The 19453-nt window shown below is 45.7% G+C and overlaps 1 protein-coding gene across 2 annotated transcripts in view; it reads left to right on the top strand.

Moving 5' to 3' along the window:
* Positions 1 to 920: 920 nt before the first annotated feature.
* LOC136572615 (receptor-type tyrosine-protein phosphatase U-like) overlaps positions 921 to 19453 on the top strand; it is a 130534-nt gene continuing 112001 nt past the window's right edge. For both annotated transcript variants that reach the window (XM_066573357.1, XM_066573348.1), the window contains exon 1: positions 921 to 1125. In XM_066573357.1, coding sequence (XP_066429454.1) covers positions 1038 to 1125 — 88 coding nt within the window. In that variant the 5' untranslated portion in view covers positions 921 to 1037. The remainder of the gene's footprint in view (positions 1126 to 19453) is intronic.

The following is a 19453-nucleotide window of genomic DNA, read 5'->3' as shown; positions in this document are numbered from 1 at the left end:
TTGGAGCTGTGGTTGTTTTCACGGACGTGCGATCCGCACGCTGTGGGACAATGACATCCGCAGGTATTTAATTACCTGCAGGTGCCCAGTGATTCCCTATGGGTGCGGATCGCACGCACGGGAGAACCGCGCAGATTTTTAAATTCCATTTTTGCCATGGACATGAGGCCTTAGGAAGGTAATCACAGGATAAATCAGTCAAACAACCAGCAAACATAAAGCTGCAGTTTGCATTGTAAACAGCATCAGAAAAAAAATACAACTGCAGTTTTTGATGGTTTTTTGAGCCAAAGCCAGATGAGGAGAATAACTAGAAGTCCTTCCTGTTTACAGTATTTCCCTTAGCTTTTGAATTCTTTTCTAGTTTTGGCTCAAAAACGGCATGAAAAATTATCACAAAAACCTGTGTGCGAAAGGTGGAAAAAACAGCGGAAACGTTTACTACTAAAGTGATTGGGATTAAAGCAAATCCTGTTCACATGTAGAGGAAAAAACGCTGCGGATTTTCTGCTGCAACTCTAACTTACAGCTTTGCTGTGGAAATTCTGCAGCAGAACCGCAGCTTTTCCGTAAAGTGTGAACGCACCCTAAACTGACACCTTATTGAGACATTTTAAAGTAAACCATTAGTTTTTATTAAAAGACAACTGCAGACAGTAAATCTAGAAATCCCAACTGCTTGTTAAGCCGCTTATGTCTCCACAGCATATAACTATGGAGCCTGGGACCTGTAGTTCCCCACGCAATCAGGAGCGCATTGTCAGAGTCCAGGACGGAGCAGTTGTTGTGTGCTCCAGTGTCACCAGCAGATGTCGCCCTTGCTCCACGTGCCTCGTTCGTCCAGCAGGAGGCAGTGCTGCCGCTTACTTGGAGCCCATGACGTCAGCGCTGCTACTCGGAGCTGCTCCGACTCTCCGCTCCACTCTGCAACTTTCCCGAGCCGGAGCAGGAATGACGAGGGGGGAGAGGAGGATGTTGTGAGAGGGGGAGCCTACAGGTCGGACCGCAGGGGGCAGGACAGCACACTGCACGGGAAGATGGAGAAGTGCAGAAGGTACCCCCAGCTGGCACTGCTGCTCCTGGTCGCCCCCCTGTGCTTCCCCCTGGAGACTGAGACTCCCACAGGTCAGTCACTGGTTGCTCCTGCTGCTGTTCCTCCCTCCTCCTCCACTCCCTCCTTCCCCTTTCACTTCTTCTTCTCCTCCTCTTCACCCCCCTTTCCCCCGGTCACTTCTTAGCTACTTGCACCTTACCCCTCTTCCCCATTTCCTTGCAAGGAGTCTTGAGCTCTCCTTCCCTGCAGTCTCGTCACTTCTTGTTTACCTCCTTGGCTAGAATTCCCTTCTACATGCATCCTGCAGTTACTTGTCCCATCTGCTCTAGCACCTTTATTGGCCGCCTGCGGCTTCTTGTCCCCTACCATTATGTCTTGTCCCCTCCTGAAGGCACAGGTTTACCTCCTGTCACCTGAGTGCCCCCAGCCAGTGGAGTGGATCCCTCTTAGCTACTAAAGCCCACAAGTTAGGGTGGCAGTAGCCATGGCTTGTATCTGATGTCCAGGAGATCCGCACTGACCTATAGAAGTTTGGTTCTGGTCATTGTGTTACATCTAGGGCAGAATGACTGGTATGGGTGATCCAGAGGGGCAGATCCAGAAGACCCCTTCCTGGCACCAGTACCACCAGATAGTTCCTGCCACATCTCACATAATCACAGCCATGTTCACAGATTGGGGAACCTCTTATCTCTGTTTATGTAAAAATAGATTGTTCACCCTCGTAGAAGATCGATCTATCTATCTATCTATCTATCTATCTATCTATCTATCTATCTATCTATCTATCTATCTATCTATCTATCTATCTATCTATCTATCTATCTATCTATCTATCTATCTATCTATCTATCCATCCATCCACACATATACATACACCTGCCTGTTCCCCTTTGCACAGAGGTGTATGTGGCCAGGAGCTGGCTTACCAACCCTGCATCATTTCTGCTTGGCTATTTATACCCCTCTGCCACTTTCCAGCACCTTGTCAGCTCAGACCTCTTTAACTGGTGGTCCTTGTGTCAGTCACACCTGTTGGTAGTTGTTCAGTGTCAGTTCATTTGTCTGTCACCCTCTGTCTATCCATAATTCTATATAAATTGCTACTTTATAGTGCTGTTTCACCTTTTTGCTTATTTTATATATGCTGCCCCCCAATCTCCATTGCCTTCTGCTCTCCTCTGGAATCTCTTCTTGTCTCCCTAGATGTGTGCTGTATTAACTTTGTCTCTATTGCATTTCAGCATATACCATAGCCCTGTACCCACTACCCCCACATCCAGTCTCTCCTCTCCACTTGTCTAATTCTCTTCTTCACATTTCCTTTTTTTCCAAAAAACGCCCTCCCCTCCTCCACACCTTTATTTCCATAATCCCTTTCCTCCTTGCTATTTACGGTTTAGCATACCTCCCTTTGATGTGTTTTTTTTCAAAGCGGATAGAGGAGGGGTATTGTGCTGCACGTAGGTACTGGAAATCTCATTTGGATGACCTGTAAAGTTTGATTTACTGATGGAAAGGCTTCAAAATGTTGATTAATTAACTGCTAACATGTTAATAATTTATATAACTTGTGTTTTGCTGACACAAGATAAAATTCCAGCACTAAGATCTGTGGGGACACACAAAGGAGGTTTTTGTGAGATGTGCAAATATTCTGAGAAGGGGGTATCATGAGGGACAGTAACATATTGAGAGAGGATATCTGTGGTTACCTGTCAGGAGTTGTGGAGAGCGACTGATATAATAAATATATAGAGAGAGAGACAAACCATATATACAACCAGCGGTTAGACGGGAAGCAGGAATAAGGGATATGGGGTGAGTGGCAAAGGGCAGTTATATAGGGGTGTGAATATATATTATATCGGAACCTGTTGCCAAGAGAGGTTCACAGGTTAACTAGAGGACATAATTGCCCCCATTCAGAGGCATCTTGAACTGCTAGTTTGGGGGCAGAAAACATGGGCACTGTATCTTACACTTGTTAGAATGTGATAAAGGAATCATGACTGCAGAGAAATGTGGAAAGTGACCACCTTGAGATCTGGTGAATGGCTGAAAGGGCTTACGGAGGGGCACAAGTGGCAAGCTATTTACTTGTAAGGTGTGTGCCCTCTAGTCCCTCTTATACCTGCTTACAAGTAATGGGGTCTACATAGGGCCCTTTTTGTAGTCTTCTACCTTTGTGTGAACTGAATTCTAAATTGGTTGATCGGAGGAGTAGCTAAAGGTTTAGGGGCCCGGATGCAAAAGGTCAGCATGGGGGCCCTTCCACAACTTTCCTCTGCATCGTTTGGTCTCTTAAGAAGCCCATCAATGCAACACCAGCAGATGAGGGCATTAACCCTTTCCAATCCACTGTCTGACGTCTGAAGACATTATGATTTAAGGCTGTACAGCTTTGATGTTGGAAGACATCTGTCGGGGTTCTCTTACTGTATATTGCCAGCCTCTCTGCTGTCGGAGCCTATCCAATGTGTCACTTCATGCAGTACTGGCTTTAGCCAGCATATAGCAGCATTTGTATAAATGCAGAAAAAGAGTAAGCCCCCTAGGAAAACCAGGATACAAATTGGATTGGAAAGGGTTAATAGAATCTTAAAAGATTAGGCAGAGACTAAATGTAGGGGCTCCAATGTAAAATCTGTAACATGACCCCTCAACCATCCTTGTGCCCTTTATAATACTGGTACTTTCTTAGGATGGAGGGGCCTTTGGGGCCCCTAAGGCTTCCAGCAACTGCTACCTCGGCACCCCCTGTGGTTACGGTCCTGGGTGGCATGTAACTATGCAGTTTGTAAGATTTACCACCCAAAAGGTAGTTTCTAAATGAATAATGTACAGTAACATTAATTTGGTAAGTAGTTGTGGTGGATTGTCAGAAAACTGGAGGGGATGGAGGCTATAGAGACTGTATGGGTTGTAACTCCTGGGCCCCAATGTAAAACCTGTAACAGGGCCCCCTTCTATAATGCTTTATTCATAGTACTGGGCTCCCTATATGGGAAGAGAGGTCTTATGGGCCCCCTAAGGCTTCTGGGCCCGAGTGCAACCGCACCCCCTGCATCCTCTATAGTTACGCCAGTGGGTTGTCAGCATCTATATGGATTGAGCTTCTTTTATTAGAAGGTCTTGAGATGAGCAGTAGTCACCTCTGGACGGCTGGTTCCAGGATGAGATAGTCAATTGTCACTTTTTTCTGCTGATTAATCTCACTTTCTAAAGTTGCTTTTCTTTACAATGCTACTTTATAACTGCTGCTCCCCTTTCAGCATTGTTCTCATGACTGTCCAAAAGTTCCATTGTCTGGCCATTGTGACAAGTGTGCAGACTGCACCACGGTGCAGATGGCCGTATTGATCAGTGATCCATAAATGCACTAAGCATTCCCCTCTGTCAATGTGCGACTACAATAAAGGCGCAGGAATATGGGTAAATCATTAATAGAATGGCATTTCCATTTGGGGATTCTGTTGAATTGTGGCTTTTGGCGTTGTGCTGATTACAGAGGCAGCTGCTGTGGTGTGCAGTGTATGATGACGCTTCTTGCAATGAGTTGTTACAAGCGAAAAGCATCAAGTGACATCGAGGCCACAAGGCGCATTCGACAGTTTGGTAACGTGGATGGCAACAAGAAGAGATGCGTGGATTGAATGGCATCTGCCATGACTTCTATTAATTAGTGTTGAGCTGTGTTGTAGATAGACACTGGTCACTAGAATACTGTTCTCATCTATTCCTGCAATTAACTCTTTAGGATAATCTGTATGAAGTGGGATTAATGCATTGAGCTGTCCATATGTACTGCTTATGAATTTTCTTTCTTGTTGGTTAAGTTTTTGCATTGTGTCTAAATTCCTTCTAGCTAGTCTTGTGTGAGGATCAGACTTGTTTCATTGTCATGAGATTAATGTGGGAGATTACAGGGAATTCCAGTCACCCTACACAATGTTGTGCAGCCCCTATTAACTTGTTTATACAGGCACAAGGGGGTCGGAAGAGGGAGACAAAAGACTGATTAGAAGGAAGCAGAAGTACAGGTGAATAGTGGAGAAGATGATCAGGCAGAGTGATGGTGGGGAAATAATGTGCTGGCAGGCAATAAGGGAGCTATATGATAGGGCTGCATCATGATTGGAAGTGCTTAATAGGAGAAGGCTGGAGGAGCGCTGCTGTGGCTGTTAAAGGGACATTAAACTGGAGGAAAATGTGGTGCTCTCCTGTGAAATACAATCCATTGTTCTCTCGAAGCCAAGCTTGGACAAAACTCCGCAGCCAGGAAGCCAATGCATCTGGAAATGTGCTGTTGGCACCTAACTGGGTAGTTGCCTCACTACTAAATAGTCTAAATTGGCTTGTGAAGTGATTTACAGTAATTTCTCTATCCCAGCTGTATGAAGTCTCATTACTGTATGTCTACTCTGATCATCTGGAATACGGACAGACATACTTGGGACTGACATTAGTAGCTCTTCTTATAAGATGTACTTAGTGCCCCAGCTAGGGATTGTAATAAGCGAGACCTCCGGAGCTGACGGGGGGCAGCTTTGTAGCGAGCTGCAGCTTGAGAAGACAGAGGGCAGTTTTCCTAGAAATCTTGAATGCTCACCACAACTGAATTAGCCAAGCTTTGTGTAATAATGGGTTTACAAGCAGTCCAATTCCTACATTACCAGAAACTATCTGTTATGTTCTCAGCCACCATGACACTTCATTATCCTGTTCCCCCTCAATCTCTGCCACAGACGCGTCGTTACAAGCAAAGGGAAGACAAAAGGTTAATGTTGTCTGCAACGAGTGATCTCGCTGACTCTTCAGCTACACGGACCAGACGCTTCCCGAAACAATAGGGACCCTGCTAATCCCACAGACTGCAGCCTTGTAAAATCCCCCCTATTGTGGGAACTGGGGCAGTATGTGTGCTGTAGGTTTAAGGGGGGGTAATAGAGTCCCATTAGAAATCCGCAATCATTTTCTGGTGACAGACATAAAAGGAAGATCAAGGGCTATGTATTTTTCACAGCTCTACACATGAATAATTTTGCCCGAAACACATATTTTTGCTTTCGCTTATCGCTCACATTAGAGAAATAGGATGTTTGAGTCATTTATCAGCTGCTGCATGTTAACTGGAAATAAAGTGTATCTTTGCATATAAAAAACCTGGATTCTACTAGTATTAACCTGGGTACAAGATGAACTGCGAGAATTACTGAGATGTGCTTACACATGACAAGATAGTTATATCGCTACTTTCTAGGTATCATTCCTGGTTTATGGGGGCAGCTGGGGCTTCAACTGATTGTTTAAAGGGTTTCAACTGTGGTCGGTCTTGATCCATACTTTCATATGATGTCGTTTTTTTTGCATAGCACGCTTTTGACGAGCTTCATGGAAAATCTAATGACTATGAGGACTGTAGGATTTCAATTGGTCCACATATATTGGTTTCCTCTAGATAAGCTCTTATCTCCCGAGTGAAATAGCTATAACTGCTTTTTATGCTCAGCGAAAAACACTGTGGAAAGGAAGGGAATAGGACACTGAATATGATTGCTGACATTGCAATATAGATAAGTAGGCCATCAGTGTGTGATAGGTAGTGGTCCAACCACTGGGACTATTGCTGATCAGGACATTTCAGTAGTCATAAACTTGAAATCTCTGGGGTTACATGTTGCATTTTTTCCCTTTTTATGTGTAGTTGTTCTTATAGTAAATCAGGCTTGGAATAATTTTGCCTAGGTCTATGAACCAGCATTGATACTTATAGGTAATGTATCTTGCATATAAATAAAAAATATATTTTTTTTATTTTTTACTAGTTGTATGAGCTGTATTTAACAGTATTAGAACTATGCTTTACTGCATCCTCATGCATAGGCTCAATGGACAGGATGGAACTCATTGACTTCTATGGAAGTGTGTTCTAGGCATGTGCTGTGACCTATACAAGGAAAAGGAGGTGAATTGTGACCATCACCTATTGGGAATAGTGTGATCCTGTATGTGCGATCCTCTATGTAGAAATCAGCCTTCATTGTAATCTTGCCAGTGATGATAATGGGATGACTACTGAACAGGAAGTGTCAGCCTACTATTAAATAAAGTAATATGGTCGTATCAACAAATTGCCCGTCACCTGGGCTGTTCTGACCAGACTGTTAGTAGTTGTTGGGACCAGTGGATGCATGGGGGCACGCACACGGTGACCGAGCTCAGGACACCCTTGACAGACCTCCAGGAAAGAGGAAAGTCTGATCGTCCGACAAGCACGAACATCTCCAACTGTTTCGTTGTCCGCCATCTAGAGACAGTTGGTACCATTGTTACACCCTGTGTCTGTTAGAACCATTTTCAGGGGCTTGGCTGAAGGATATTTGGTCCCACATCGGCCATTACATGTACTGATTTTGACACTCACCCATCATTACCTCCATTTACAGTGGTGTTGTGAAGGACAAAACTGGACTGCTACGGTCTGGAACCGGATTTTCTCCAGTAATGAATCCAGGTTTAGTTTGGGCACAGATGACAGCCGTGTTCATGTCTGGAGACCTTGGGGTGAGCGCCCTAATCCTATCTTTGCAGTGGAGCAGCACACTGGCCCCACTGCTGGTGTGATGTTCTGGTGGCCAATGCATACAACAGTCGGTCACCCCTAGTAGTGGTATGAGGGACAATGACAGCTCAGTGATATGTTCAGGACATCCTGCAGCCACATGTATTCCTCTCATGATGGCTTCCAAGAGGTATTTTCCAGCAGGATAATGCTTAGCCGCACACAGCAAGGATGTCACAGGAATGTCTCCCCAACAATGTCACACTTCCAAGGCTGCCCGGTCTCCAAATCTATTACCAATAGAACATATATGGGACCATCTGGGATGCAATCTAGGAAGCCTACATGTTTGCTTGTTCTAGAGGCTCAGTTACAGCAAATATGGACTGATATGCTGTAGGTTAACATATGGAACCTGTATGCCTCCATGCCAGCCCACATCCCGTCTTGTATCCAAGCTAGAGGCGGTACAACAGGGTACTAGAGCCTCTATGCCTGCCCGTATCACATCTTGTATCCAAGCTAGAGGTGGTACAGTAGGGTACTAGAGCCTCCATGCCTGCCTGTATCATATCTTGTAGCCAAGCTAAGGGGGTACAACAGGGTACTAGAGTCTCCATGCCTGTCCGTATCACATCTTGTATCCAAGCTAGAGGCAGTTCAACAGGGTACTAGAGCCTCCATGCCCACCAGTATTGCATCTTGTATCCAAGCTAGAGGCTGTACAATAGCGTACTAGAGCCCCCATGCCCTCCCATATCACATCTTGTATCCAAGCTAGAGGCAGTACAACAGGGTACTAGAGCCTCCATGCCCACCAGTATCACATCTTGTATCCAAGCTAGAGGCAGTACAACAGGGTGCTAGAACCTCCATGGCTGTCCTTATCACATCTTGTATCCAAGCTAGAGGCAGTACAACAGGGTACTAGAGCCTTCATGCCCTCCCATATCACATCTTGTATCCAAGCTAGAGGCAGTACAACAGGGTACTAGAGCCTCCATGCCCACCAGTATCACATCTTGTATCCAAGCTAGAGGCAGTACAACAGGGTGCTAGAACCTCCATGGCTGTCCTTATCACATCTTGTATCCAAGCTAGAGGCAGTACAACAGGGTACTAGAGCCTTCATGCCCTCCCATATCACATCTTGTATCCAAGCTAGAGGCAGTACAAGAGGGTACTAGAGCCTCCATGCCCACCAGTATCACATCTTGTATCCAAGCTAGAGGCAGTACAACAGGGTACTAGAGCCTCCATGCCCACCAGTATCACATCTTGTATCCAAGCTAGAGGCAGTACAACAGGGTGCTAGAACCTCCATGGCTGCCCTTATCACATCTTGTATCCAAGCTAGAGGCAGTACAGCAGGGTACTAGAGCCGCCACGCCCGCCCGTATCACATCTTGTATCCAAGCTAGAGACAGTACAACAGGGTACTAGAGTCTCCATGCCCGCCTGTATCATACCTTGTATCATAGCTAGAGGCGGTACAACAGGGTACTAGAGCCTCCATGCCTGCCTGTATCACATCTTGTATCCAAGCTAGAGGCAGTACAGCAGGGTACTAGAGCCGCCACGCCCGCCCGTATCACATCTTGTATCCAAGCTAGAGGCAGTACAACAGGGTACTAGAGCCTTCATGCCCACTCGTATCACATCTTGTGTCCAAGCTCGAGGTGGCCAAACAGGGTACTACAGTAGAACCTCCCTTTAAGTGTTCAGTTTTCTGCAATTAATTATCCTGTTGCTCTGATATTGTAATCATTTATATCAACATTACAACCCCACATAGAAAGTTTTATTCGATTGCGACAACTTTTAGGCGCTTGATATTTTTGGAAAATCAGTGTATTATATTTCCATTAGTTGACTTTACTTTTACTGTACAATCACCTATACTAACTAAATAGTATAGTCGATTGTAATACATGGGTTAATGTGTGCTGTCAATATTACAATTACACGTAGAAGGTTTCATTCCGTTCCAATGACTTCTAGGAGCTAGATTTTTTTTTTTACAATGAGTGTTTTATCACTGTGTAGAACTGGCACCTGTTATTTGGGGGGCCAAGTTCAGAGTTTTGCTATGGGGCCTGTGAGCACTATGTACGCCACTGGCTATTGCATCTCTCGCTGCTCATTTTTGGACAGAAACTTGCACTCGAGGCTTCATAGATATGTCATCCAGGTGCTTTATACAGATATGCTTGTTTTGAGCTCCGTTTTACCTAACAGTTCAAAACCAACCTGCTTTTATGAGTTCAACCTGTTTGTGGTACATCTGTACATAAAATCACGGTTTACTGCACCAGATGCCTTTGCTCCAAAGATGAACCTTGAATCACTACAGAATCTTGTAATGTATAAAGCCAAACATTTGTTGCAAGTGCTGCAGTCAAAGCTTGAAGAAGAAGCTGTTTGTTGCTTTGAGTGTTTCTGAGTTTTTTGACACTAACCCTAGTACCAGGATGAAAAATAAGGACATTAAGGCCCCCTGCACACGGGCGGAAATTCAGTGGCGGGATTTCCTGCAGAATTTCCGCCCGTGCCCGCCTGCTTAGGATTGCATTAAATAATGCAATCCTAGGCAGATGGCCATGATTCGTCCGCGAGAAAACACACGCGGAAAACAAATCGCGGCATGTCAGTGGTGACGGGCCGACTCCTCTCTGTGCATGCGCTGGCTGGGCAGCAGCCCGTACACAGCGCAGAGAGGAAATGCAGGGAGCAGGTAAGCCGCAGGGCTGTGCAGGGGCGCAGGTCCGCATCCCGCTGCGAGAATTCTCGCAGCAGGATCCGACCCGGCCGTCTGCAGGCGGCCTAATTTACCTAAACAGAGGTCAGCAATTTCAAGTCTTTCAATGCTGTGTTGAAGGAACATTTCAGGTACTTTATGCTGTACTCACAAATGGCAGCATAAAGTAGTGACAGCCATGCTGATTCCAGCAGCCTGTCCCTTATGGGGCGTGGTTTAGTAGATTCGGAGCACATGCTTAGAGAAGCTGCTGTGCCTGGCAAGAAATGGATCCCAATTATTCATGGGACACTGCTTTCCCTGCCCATCTGCTGTTTTCTAGCTACAAGGCTGGGTTTCACCAGGTTTACCAACATACCACGTGTGAGCACTCAGCAAGTACGCAATGACATGCCTCCAGGATCTGGTAAGGGAACATGGGAGGCCACTGTCGCCCACAGTGACAGCGCAGCTGCCAATATAGCGGCTACACTGACGGGGGGGGGGGGGGGGGGGGCAGCAGCACGACCGGCTGAGCAAGCTTGCTGTAGCGAGGACAAGGCCGCTGCCAGGGTGCTGCCGGCTACAGTGAGAGTGGGGGCAGGAGCAGGGGCATGTGTGTGTGTGTGTGTGTGTGTGTGTGTGGGGGGGGGGGCTGGGGGTGGTGGCAGCAGCACGGCTGGCCCGAGGAAGTGCAGCCAGCCCTGCAGCCAATCACAAACAGGGAGCGTCACCCGGGTGTCAAACAGCCTTCCCTTGGTGGACACCCACCACTTCCAGTGGCTTCAAGGTACAAGAATACCTGGATGGCCTTATAAGTTTCCCTACTCACCTCCTATGTGTCTCCCCGCACACCTTCTTGATGATCTCCTTTCCAGACTCAATTAATTTGGGGGCACCTTTAAATATTTATCAATTGTCTTCAAACTTTGTATTTAATATTTTATTAATCACTTATATCAACATTATAATCCCACAAAGAAAGTTTCATTCGATTGCGACAACTTTTAGGCGCTTGATATTTTTGGAAAATCAGTGTATTATATTTCCATTAGTTGACTTTAGTTGACAAGATTGGAGACACGGACGTTGGCTTTTCCCAAATGGACCTTAGGGCTACTACCCACTAGCATTTTTTTTAACGCTGAGATATTGCTGCATTTTTTTTTCAATGGGACTTTCTAATGTTAAAATAGCATCGCACAAAAATTGCAAGTTTATGCTTTTGCAATTTTTTTGTGTGATGCGATTTTAACATTGGAAAGTTCCATTGAAAAAAACGCTGCGATATCTCAGCGTTAAAAACGCTAGTGGGTAGAAGCTCTTAGACTGCGTGCACATGGCCCTATTATGGCTCTGTGCAAGATATGTATACTTAGAGGATTGGATCCTGTCCTGTCAGATCAGCTCGCTTTGGGAATGATTTTTCTGATTCCATAGGATGGAGTCCAGTCCTCAGCAATAAACATAAGAGTTCACACACTGAGCCATAATATAGCTGTGTACCTGACTTTATATTGTTCGTAGAGAAGCTAAGGCTGACCAATAGTCACCTTCACACGGCAATGCTTTGGTCAGTATTTGTAAGTCCAAACTGGAAATTCAACTTACATTGAGCAAATATAATGGAGATATTTGCTTCTCCTACATGTTTTGAACCCACTCCTGGTGTAGACTTACAAATATTGGTGCAAAGTACTGCTGTGTGAAAGTGGCCTCAGACTTGCAAAAGGTGTATTCCATATACCAGTGGTGGCGAACCTATGGCACGCGTGCCAGAGGCGGCACTCAGAGCCTTCCCAGCTGGCACTCGCTGCCGTCGGCCGCTCACCACATTAGTAAATACTGGCAGGGGTGCCACAGCTCCCCTGCTGGTATTCACTCAGCAGCGCTGCTAGAAGCGCTGATTCTGGCGCACACTGTGATGTCAGTGTGCAGCTGGGATCCTCCTCCCCCCTCCTCTGACATCTCCTACTTGGTTCCTCAAGAGCAGGGGAGGGGAGGAGGTGTCCGGCAGCACGTCACAATGTGCTCCTGGGATCAGTGAGATCAGTGGCAGAAACAGCACCAAGCAGAGGGGGGGGGGGGGGGGGGGATTTGGGTCTCAGAGGGGAGGGGGGCGCTATTGCTACAGGGGCCACTTTAGGATGTCGCTATTACTACTGGGGGCCACTGTGGGATGTCACTATTACCGCTGAGGGCTGCTGTGAGATGTCATTATTACTACTGGGCTGATGTGGGATGTCACTATTACTACTGGGGCCACTGTGGGATGTCACTATTACTACTGAGACCACTGTGTCGTGTCACTATTACTACTGGGGGGCCACTGTGGGATGTCACTATTACGACTGGGGCCACGGTGCGGTGTCACTATTACCGCTGCGGCCGCTGTGCGGGGTCACTATAACCACCAAAGCCGCTCTGGGGGGGGGTTACTATTAGCGCTGGGGCTGCTCTCGGGGGGTCACCCTTACTGCTGGGGCCGCTCTGGGGGGGAGTCAATATCACTGCTGGGATATGTTTACACGAAGTGGAAATGCTGTAGAATGTCCTCAGCGGAAATTTCCGGGGCAAATTCCACAGCAATTCCGCATCCAAAAGAAGTCAAAATCTGCACCTTGTCTATTTTGAAACAGCCTTGTCCTTTTAAGAACGACGGAGGTAAAAATCATACGTTGTGATAAGCCCCGCCCCCTGACATGTTGGCACTTCACAATAAATAAGTGGGTTTTGAGTTGCAGTTTGGGCACTCGGTCTCTAAAAGGTTCGCCATCACTGCCATATACTGTGTAATGATAGTGTCGTCCACTTAAAGGTTGCTCACACACAGGCGTAATCTTGTAGATATGATACCTTTAATGGCTAACAAAAATGCATGATGTTACACCAAGCTTTCGGGAATATCTCACCCTCTCCGTCAGGCTATTGAATGAAACTAGTTTGGATGGCACATAATTATAACATACAGATGCGGAGGGGAGGGGGACACTCCTCTTAATCTAAATAAATGTTCACGCACAGAAATTAAGACTTGAAAAAAGACGACAGTCTGAGCAGAGAGACAAACACTAATGCTAGGTTCTCACACTCCCGGCGGAAATCTCGCACTTTGGCCGCAGCGAAAAACCGCAAGATTTCCGCCGGGAAAAGCGCTGCTTCAAAACCCGCGACACCTAGCCACTGTTTTTTGAAGCGGCCTGGCCGCTTGCTTTTCTGCTGCAGCCTGCGTTCCCATAGAGAAGAGCGCAGCTGCAGCGGAATAAAAAATAAAAAGGACATGCCGCGGCCGGCGAATCCGCAGCGCCGGCTTCTGCTGCCTTTGCCGCGATGGATTCGCTGTACCATGTGGACGAGATTTCTGAGAAATCTCGTTCACATGGCTGGGCAATCCCGGGATTAGCGGCCGCAGGCGGATTCGCCACGGCGAAGTTGCTGTGATTCTCCGCAGTGACCCTATCTGTCAGATAGGCTCACTGCGGAGATCCGTTAGCTGGCTCCTGCTCCCCAGCGCCGGCTCCCATATGATGTCTCTTATCACTAATGCACACATAAGAAGATAGCAATATTACCTCAACAGACACCATCAAGAGTGAATGAACCTCAGCTCAGGTTTCTTGCATAAGTGGGAAATATGAAAGATCTGAAGGAGGTCAAGACGGGTGTCCTCTTCCCAATCATTTTTTGTTTTTCTCATAAGAATTCAGAAATTGGTTGTAAGAATGTTTCCATCCAATAGGTGGTGCTGTCTCAAATTTCTGTGTGTGAACATTTATTTAGATCAAAAGTACTGTATTCCCCTCCACTCTGCATCTGTATGTTATAATTATGTGCCATCCAAACTAGTTTCATTCATTAACCTGACGAAGAAGGCGAGATATCCCTGAAAGCTCGCTGCAACAACTTTGTTCGCCATTAAAAGGTATCAGATCTACAAGATTACTTGGTTTCTCTCACTGAGAACAGTCACACTAAACGGCCGCTAAAACGTCATAAAAAACGTTTATATTTTTTATATTTATATTTTAAAAAATGTAATATGCAACAGCGCTAAGAGACAGAGCAAGGCATCTTAAAAGAAAGTAGTCACACTGCACATGATCGTAAGCCGGCTATCGCTGCAAGTGGCTCACCGCCGGCTCACATGACTGTCAAATGCTGCATAATAAGCATAGCATTTTATGCATATGCCCGTGTGAATGAGCCCTCACATGTCGGGACTCAGCAGGACATCTACTTTCAGCCCACAAGCTTATTTTATAGAGCTAAAAGTAGGTGACAGACTCTTTAAACACCGAAGAATTATGTTTTCTCCCATGACAAACTGACTGCTTGCGCGACCTTACGGACAATAACGGTGTGCAGTCTTTTATTTTGCCCTCTGTTTCTAGAACAGGAATTATATGTTTGCCCCAATTGTTTGCCATTTCGGCTTTCACTTGGCTGATTTTTCTGTCCCTTCACCACCTACGGGATCTTGTACCTCCATTTCTCAGGTGTCGCTAGCAGTTGGTCGTGAGAACACCTCTCCCCCTCTCCCTTTCCTCTGTGTGCAGACTTGCTTGATATAATCTGTGCCTGTAGAATCTGGAACATAATCTGGTGTTGGTGTATTTTTGTCTATTATGGACATGTGAGACCAGGTTACAATTTTTTTTGGTGTTAAAAATTGGAAAACTACTGGGAGGAGTATTCAACAGTGATGTCTATTACTGGGAAGTAAGTAGCATAATGCAAAATTCTACTAATTGCCAAAGGGTCACAGCTGAGTAGTTTTACTGTTTTTGCATCGACTTCAGGATGTCTCATAATGTTTCCTACATTTTATACATATCTGCTTTTAATTCTGGTGGTTTGTTTGGTTCGGACGCTGGTTTAGTTCCATTAAGTCTATGATTAAGAATAACATGCTTGCCTAAAACATGTAGGACGGCACATGCTTCTTGTTCCTCCGTGTGTGTCTGGATTTATCAATAAAGAGAAAGGCCGCCTGCAGACGAGCGGGTCGGATCCGGCGGCGAGAATTCTCGCCGCGGGACCCGACCAGAGCACCCGCAGAGACGAGCGCGTACTCACCCGCGCCCGGCGGCCCCGGCTCTTTCATGTGCGAGCCCCGCACAAAAATAGGACATGCTGCTGTTTGTTTGCCGTGCGACATTTCTCACGGCCAAACCGCGGCCGTCTGCATAGGACTGCGTATTGTAATGCACTCCTATGCAGGCTTTGAGCGGCAGAAATCCCGCGGGAAATCCCGCCGCAGGATTTCCGCCCGTGTGCAGGCGAACAAAGAGTTTTTACCCTACGCTGGACCTACTGCTCTGCATCTGTTGTGTTTTCCAGCCAGTCCTTGCACGGCAGTGACTGCAGAAGGAGCTGGTTTCTGGTGTGAATTACACTTTTAATGGTATGTTCACACAGCGGATTTTTGCTGCACAATTTAATGCAGAATCTGTGTCCACATGCAGATTTTAAAAAAAAGAAGAAAAGTGACAAGTTACTTCTTGATGTGGATTCAGTGTTATTACAGTGCAGAATCTACAGTGCAGGTAATTCTGCTTGCGGATTTGCCCATTGAATAGGGCTAAGTCCCTGTGTGGATCCGTGGCCCTACACCTACATAGCCAACGTAGTTCCCAACCTCTTCTCTACCACCCTTTTTATGGATGGTTAGAACATTGGCCATTCGCCAATTGTCAGGAACATCACCTGTACGAAGAGACTGGTTAAACAAATCAGTTAGAGGTTCAGCATCTACTGAAGTTACAACTTTGCAGTCAGCGTTGGGTTAAATATTTATGTCTTTATTAGAGATGAGCAAGTATACTCGCTAAGGCACTACTCGCTCGAGTAATGTGCCTTTGCCGAGTATCTCCCCACTCGTCACTAAAGATTCGGGGGCTGCCGCAGCTGACAGGTTAGTTACGGCGGGGGGGGGGGTGGGGGTGGGGGTGGGGGAGAGACCTCCCCTCTGTTCCTCCCCGCTCTTCCCCGCTCCCTGCCGGCCCCCGAATCTTTAGGGAAGAGCGGGGAGATACTCGGCTAAGGCACATTACTTGAGCGAGTAGTGCCTTAGCGAGTATACTCGCTCATCTCTAGTCTTTATACATAATTGCTTTGTATTGGGGCCTTAGAATAAAGGGGCAAATACCATTTTGGCAGCCCGTTTGGTGTTTTTTGCCAGACATTGCATCGATGTGCCTTGTCTGGTGTCACAGCTTAGCTTCTGCATTATAAGGACTGGCACTCACAAACACGTTGGTACAGCGTAGTAATACGCTATTCAATCTGCCATAGGCAGCCATGTTGCCGCTCACACAACTTGTGCATATTACATGTTCAAGAAAAATTGCAGCCCATCCTAGTTGGCGTGTATTATGTGAGCATACGCACCAAGATAGTATGTTGTGATGAGCGGCACATCCAGTACACGATGCCCTTGCATACTGACTGTGAGCCCAGACTAAAACACAGCACTGGCATGACTTTTTAGAGACCTCTGTTATTGCTAGCATTTTTTGCTACATAGGTTTTATTCCTACTTTAGTTCTGGCTTAAATGAACATCCAAACATTTCAATGTATGAATAACCAATACTCATTAATACACTATTAAATAGCCAGATATTTAATTTTAAATTGTGACAACTACTAAGAAGTAAGGGCTCATTCACACAAGCATATATGTTTCGCATAATATATTGATTTCCGCTGCCCCACTCACACTGGCATTTTTTCATTGTGTATAATAAACGAATTACAAAGAACGCAGCATGTTCTTTTTTACGGTGTATAAGCCATATTGTTCTCTATAGGTGTGTATAAAACACTGTACATACTAAATTACATTGCATATGTTCGGCGTTTATATGCAATGTCGCTAAGCAACAGAATGGAAAATTAAAAAAAAAAGTAAACCAGGAGGACTGCATGGCAGCGCATCTCACTTACGCTGCCATGGACGGTGCAAAATCGCTGCCATACATGCGATACGCCGGCTCACACAGCGGTAATATGCTGCGTTATATATGCAGCGTTTTACCACACTAATACTCCATTATTTCTTGTTTTTAAAGCCCACTTGTGCACACGGTACCTTTCCTCCATTGGGATCAATAATATAGATGTGAATGTCTGTCTGCTTTACAATCATCTAACAGAATAGTACATTAGGAGATAGCAGTGTGGACATAACAGCCGTATCAGTATTTGTGACTGTATAAAATCCATTCCTTTTGAGGACACCCTCAGGTATATGATTTTTGACAGTGATTGCAATATGCAGTAATAAATTCCTATAATATGTGACAATGGTATTTTCAGGATTTTCCCTAGGGTAAATCAATCATTACCACTTTAGCTGGGAAGTTGCAGGATGGAACTCTGAGACTGCTTAGATACAGCATTTTCCCCTAAGGTTGCTTGGTTAGAAGGATAATGTGATGGGATAACTTGTGCGCGGTTCCACTTGCTGTGGGTGGCAGATAATAGAAAAAAATGAAGCACTCAGGGGAATTTTATTAAGACTGATGTTTAATTAGTCAGTCTTAACCAGCAGCTTGCTGGAGGAAGTTGCGTCAGATATTAGCGCCCAACAGCCATACCAGTTCAATTGAATGGGGGCAAGGTGAGTCGGAGATCGATCTGGCCCACCTGCCTCCATTCACTGTAAACAGGCATTCACTCAAATATCGAGCAGCTCCTGTTTACACTGAGCAGGAAGCCACTCAGCAGTCACTTCAGTTAGCAGAAATTTAACAGCTAGCAACAATTGAACGACTTCTTGCTCAGTACTCTGTGACTGGCCGTATGTACACGGGCTCTCAGTCACCATTTGAACTTTGACTTCATCTTAAAGTTTGCACAAGAAAGCTTTTGTCCCTACGGTATTTCAATTTAGGACACCAGTATTGAGACATGGTCCTGGATCAGTCTTTTTTACTACACCCTGTATTGTTTAGGTGTTGTATTTTTTTTTATTGATTTATTGGTAGACATGTTTGATGAAAGGCCAAGTACTTGCATGGGTCAACAGCCTTTTTAAGCTGTATGTATCTGCTCCTGTTGTAATTCGGCCAGTCTCATGCTGGTACTAACCAAGACGAATTACCTAGTTCTGTTGACTCCTGCTTTCCCACCTGAGGAATGAGTTCTATACGGCCTCATGTCCTTTTGCACACATGGATTCCACTGCTGAATCCTGTGCCCACGGATATGGACAAAAGAAGTCAGTTTCTTACCTCTCCGGATCCAGTGCGGGTCTCCTCTTAGCCGGGCAGATCTTTTTACTTCAGCACGACAGATACGTCTGGGAGCGCTGGGCAATGTGCCCAGCCGCATCCACAGTGCTTTTTTTTGTTTTTGAGTCTCCTGCTGTTCCGCGGATCCTCGGCACCTCCACGGGTGTGCCGCGGCTGGGACGGCTTCCGTTGACTTTCATGGAAGCCATCCCTGCAGGAAAATGAAGCATGCTGCGATTTCTTCTTGCGCGTGCGATCCACACACCCCCCAAAAAATTACATCCGCATGCTTTTACTTGCTGTGTGGATACTAATGCATCTCTATGGATGGCAAGAGGTGCGGATCTTCCACACGGGAGACTCACACAGATTTTATATTTAAAATCCGCCCGTCGACATTGGGCCTAATACTCTCGACACAAATGTATTTAACATTTCTTACAGTTTTGAGGTGACAAGATTATTATTTGACCAAGACCTGAACAAGGTGAACTCCTTCAGTGTTAATTCAAAATTTCAAAATGTAGTTTATTCTTTAGCAGTCAAGGAATGTTTTGTTCAGATTGTACAGAATGCTTTGTTTGAAGTGCCACCCAGTAATTTTGCAGTATTTGTGTCTGGGAGAATGAAATCTCATGAGAGTGAATACTGATGCCTACTTTGGTTCTTGGTGAGCTCAGATTGTCACAGAATATCTTAAAAGTGGCCACCACTATCCTCCAAGCACTCTGAACCTTTTGCTCCATGACGCTGCAACATGCCCATATTGATTGTGACAGTTTAAGTCTAATGCTATTCAGTACGTCAGGGAGCAGTATTTATTGGGAAATACTTTACTCTTTAAGTGGCCCCACAGGAAAA

The sequence above is a fragment of the Eleutherodactylus coqui genome, chromosome 1 (genome assembly GCF_035609145.1).
Source record: "Eleutherodactylus coqui strain aEleCoq1 chromosome 1, aEleCoq1.hap1, whole genome shotgun sequence".
Taxonomy (NCBI): domain Eukaryota; kingdom Metazoa; phylum Chordata; class Amphibia; order Anura; family Eleutherodactylidae; genus Eleutherodactylus; species Eleutherodactylus coqui.
The sequence above is the reverse complement of the archived record's forward strand: the minus strand, read 5'-3'. Positions and strand labels throughout refer to the sequence as shown.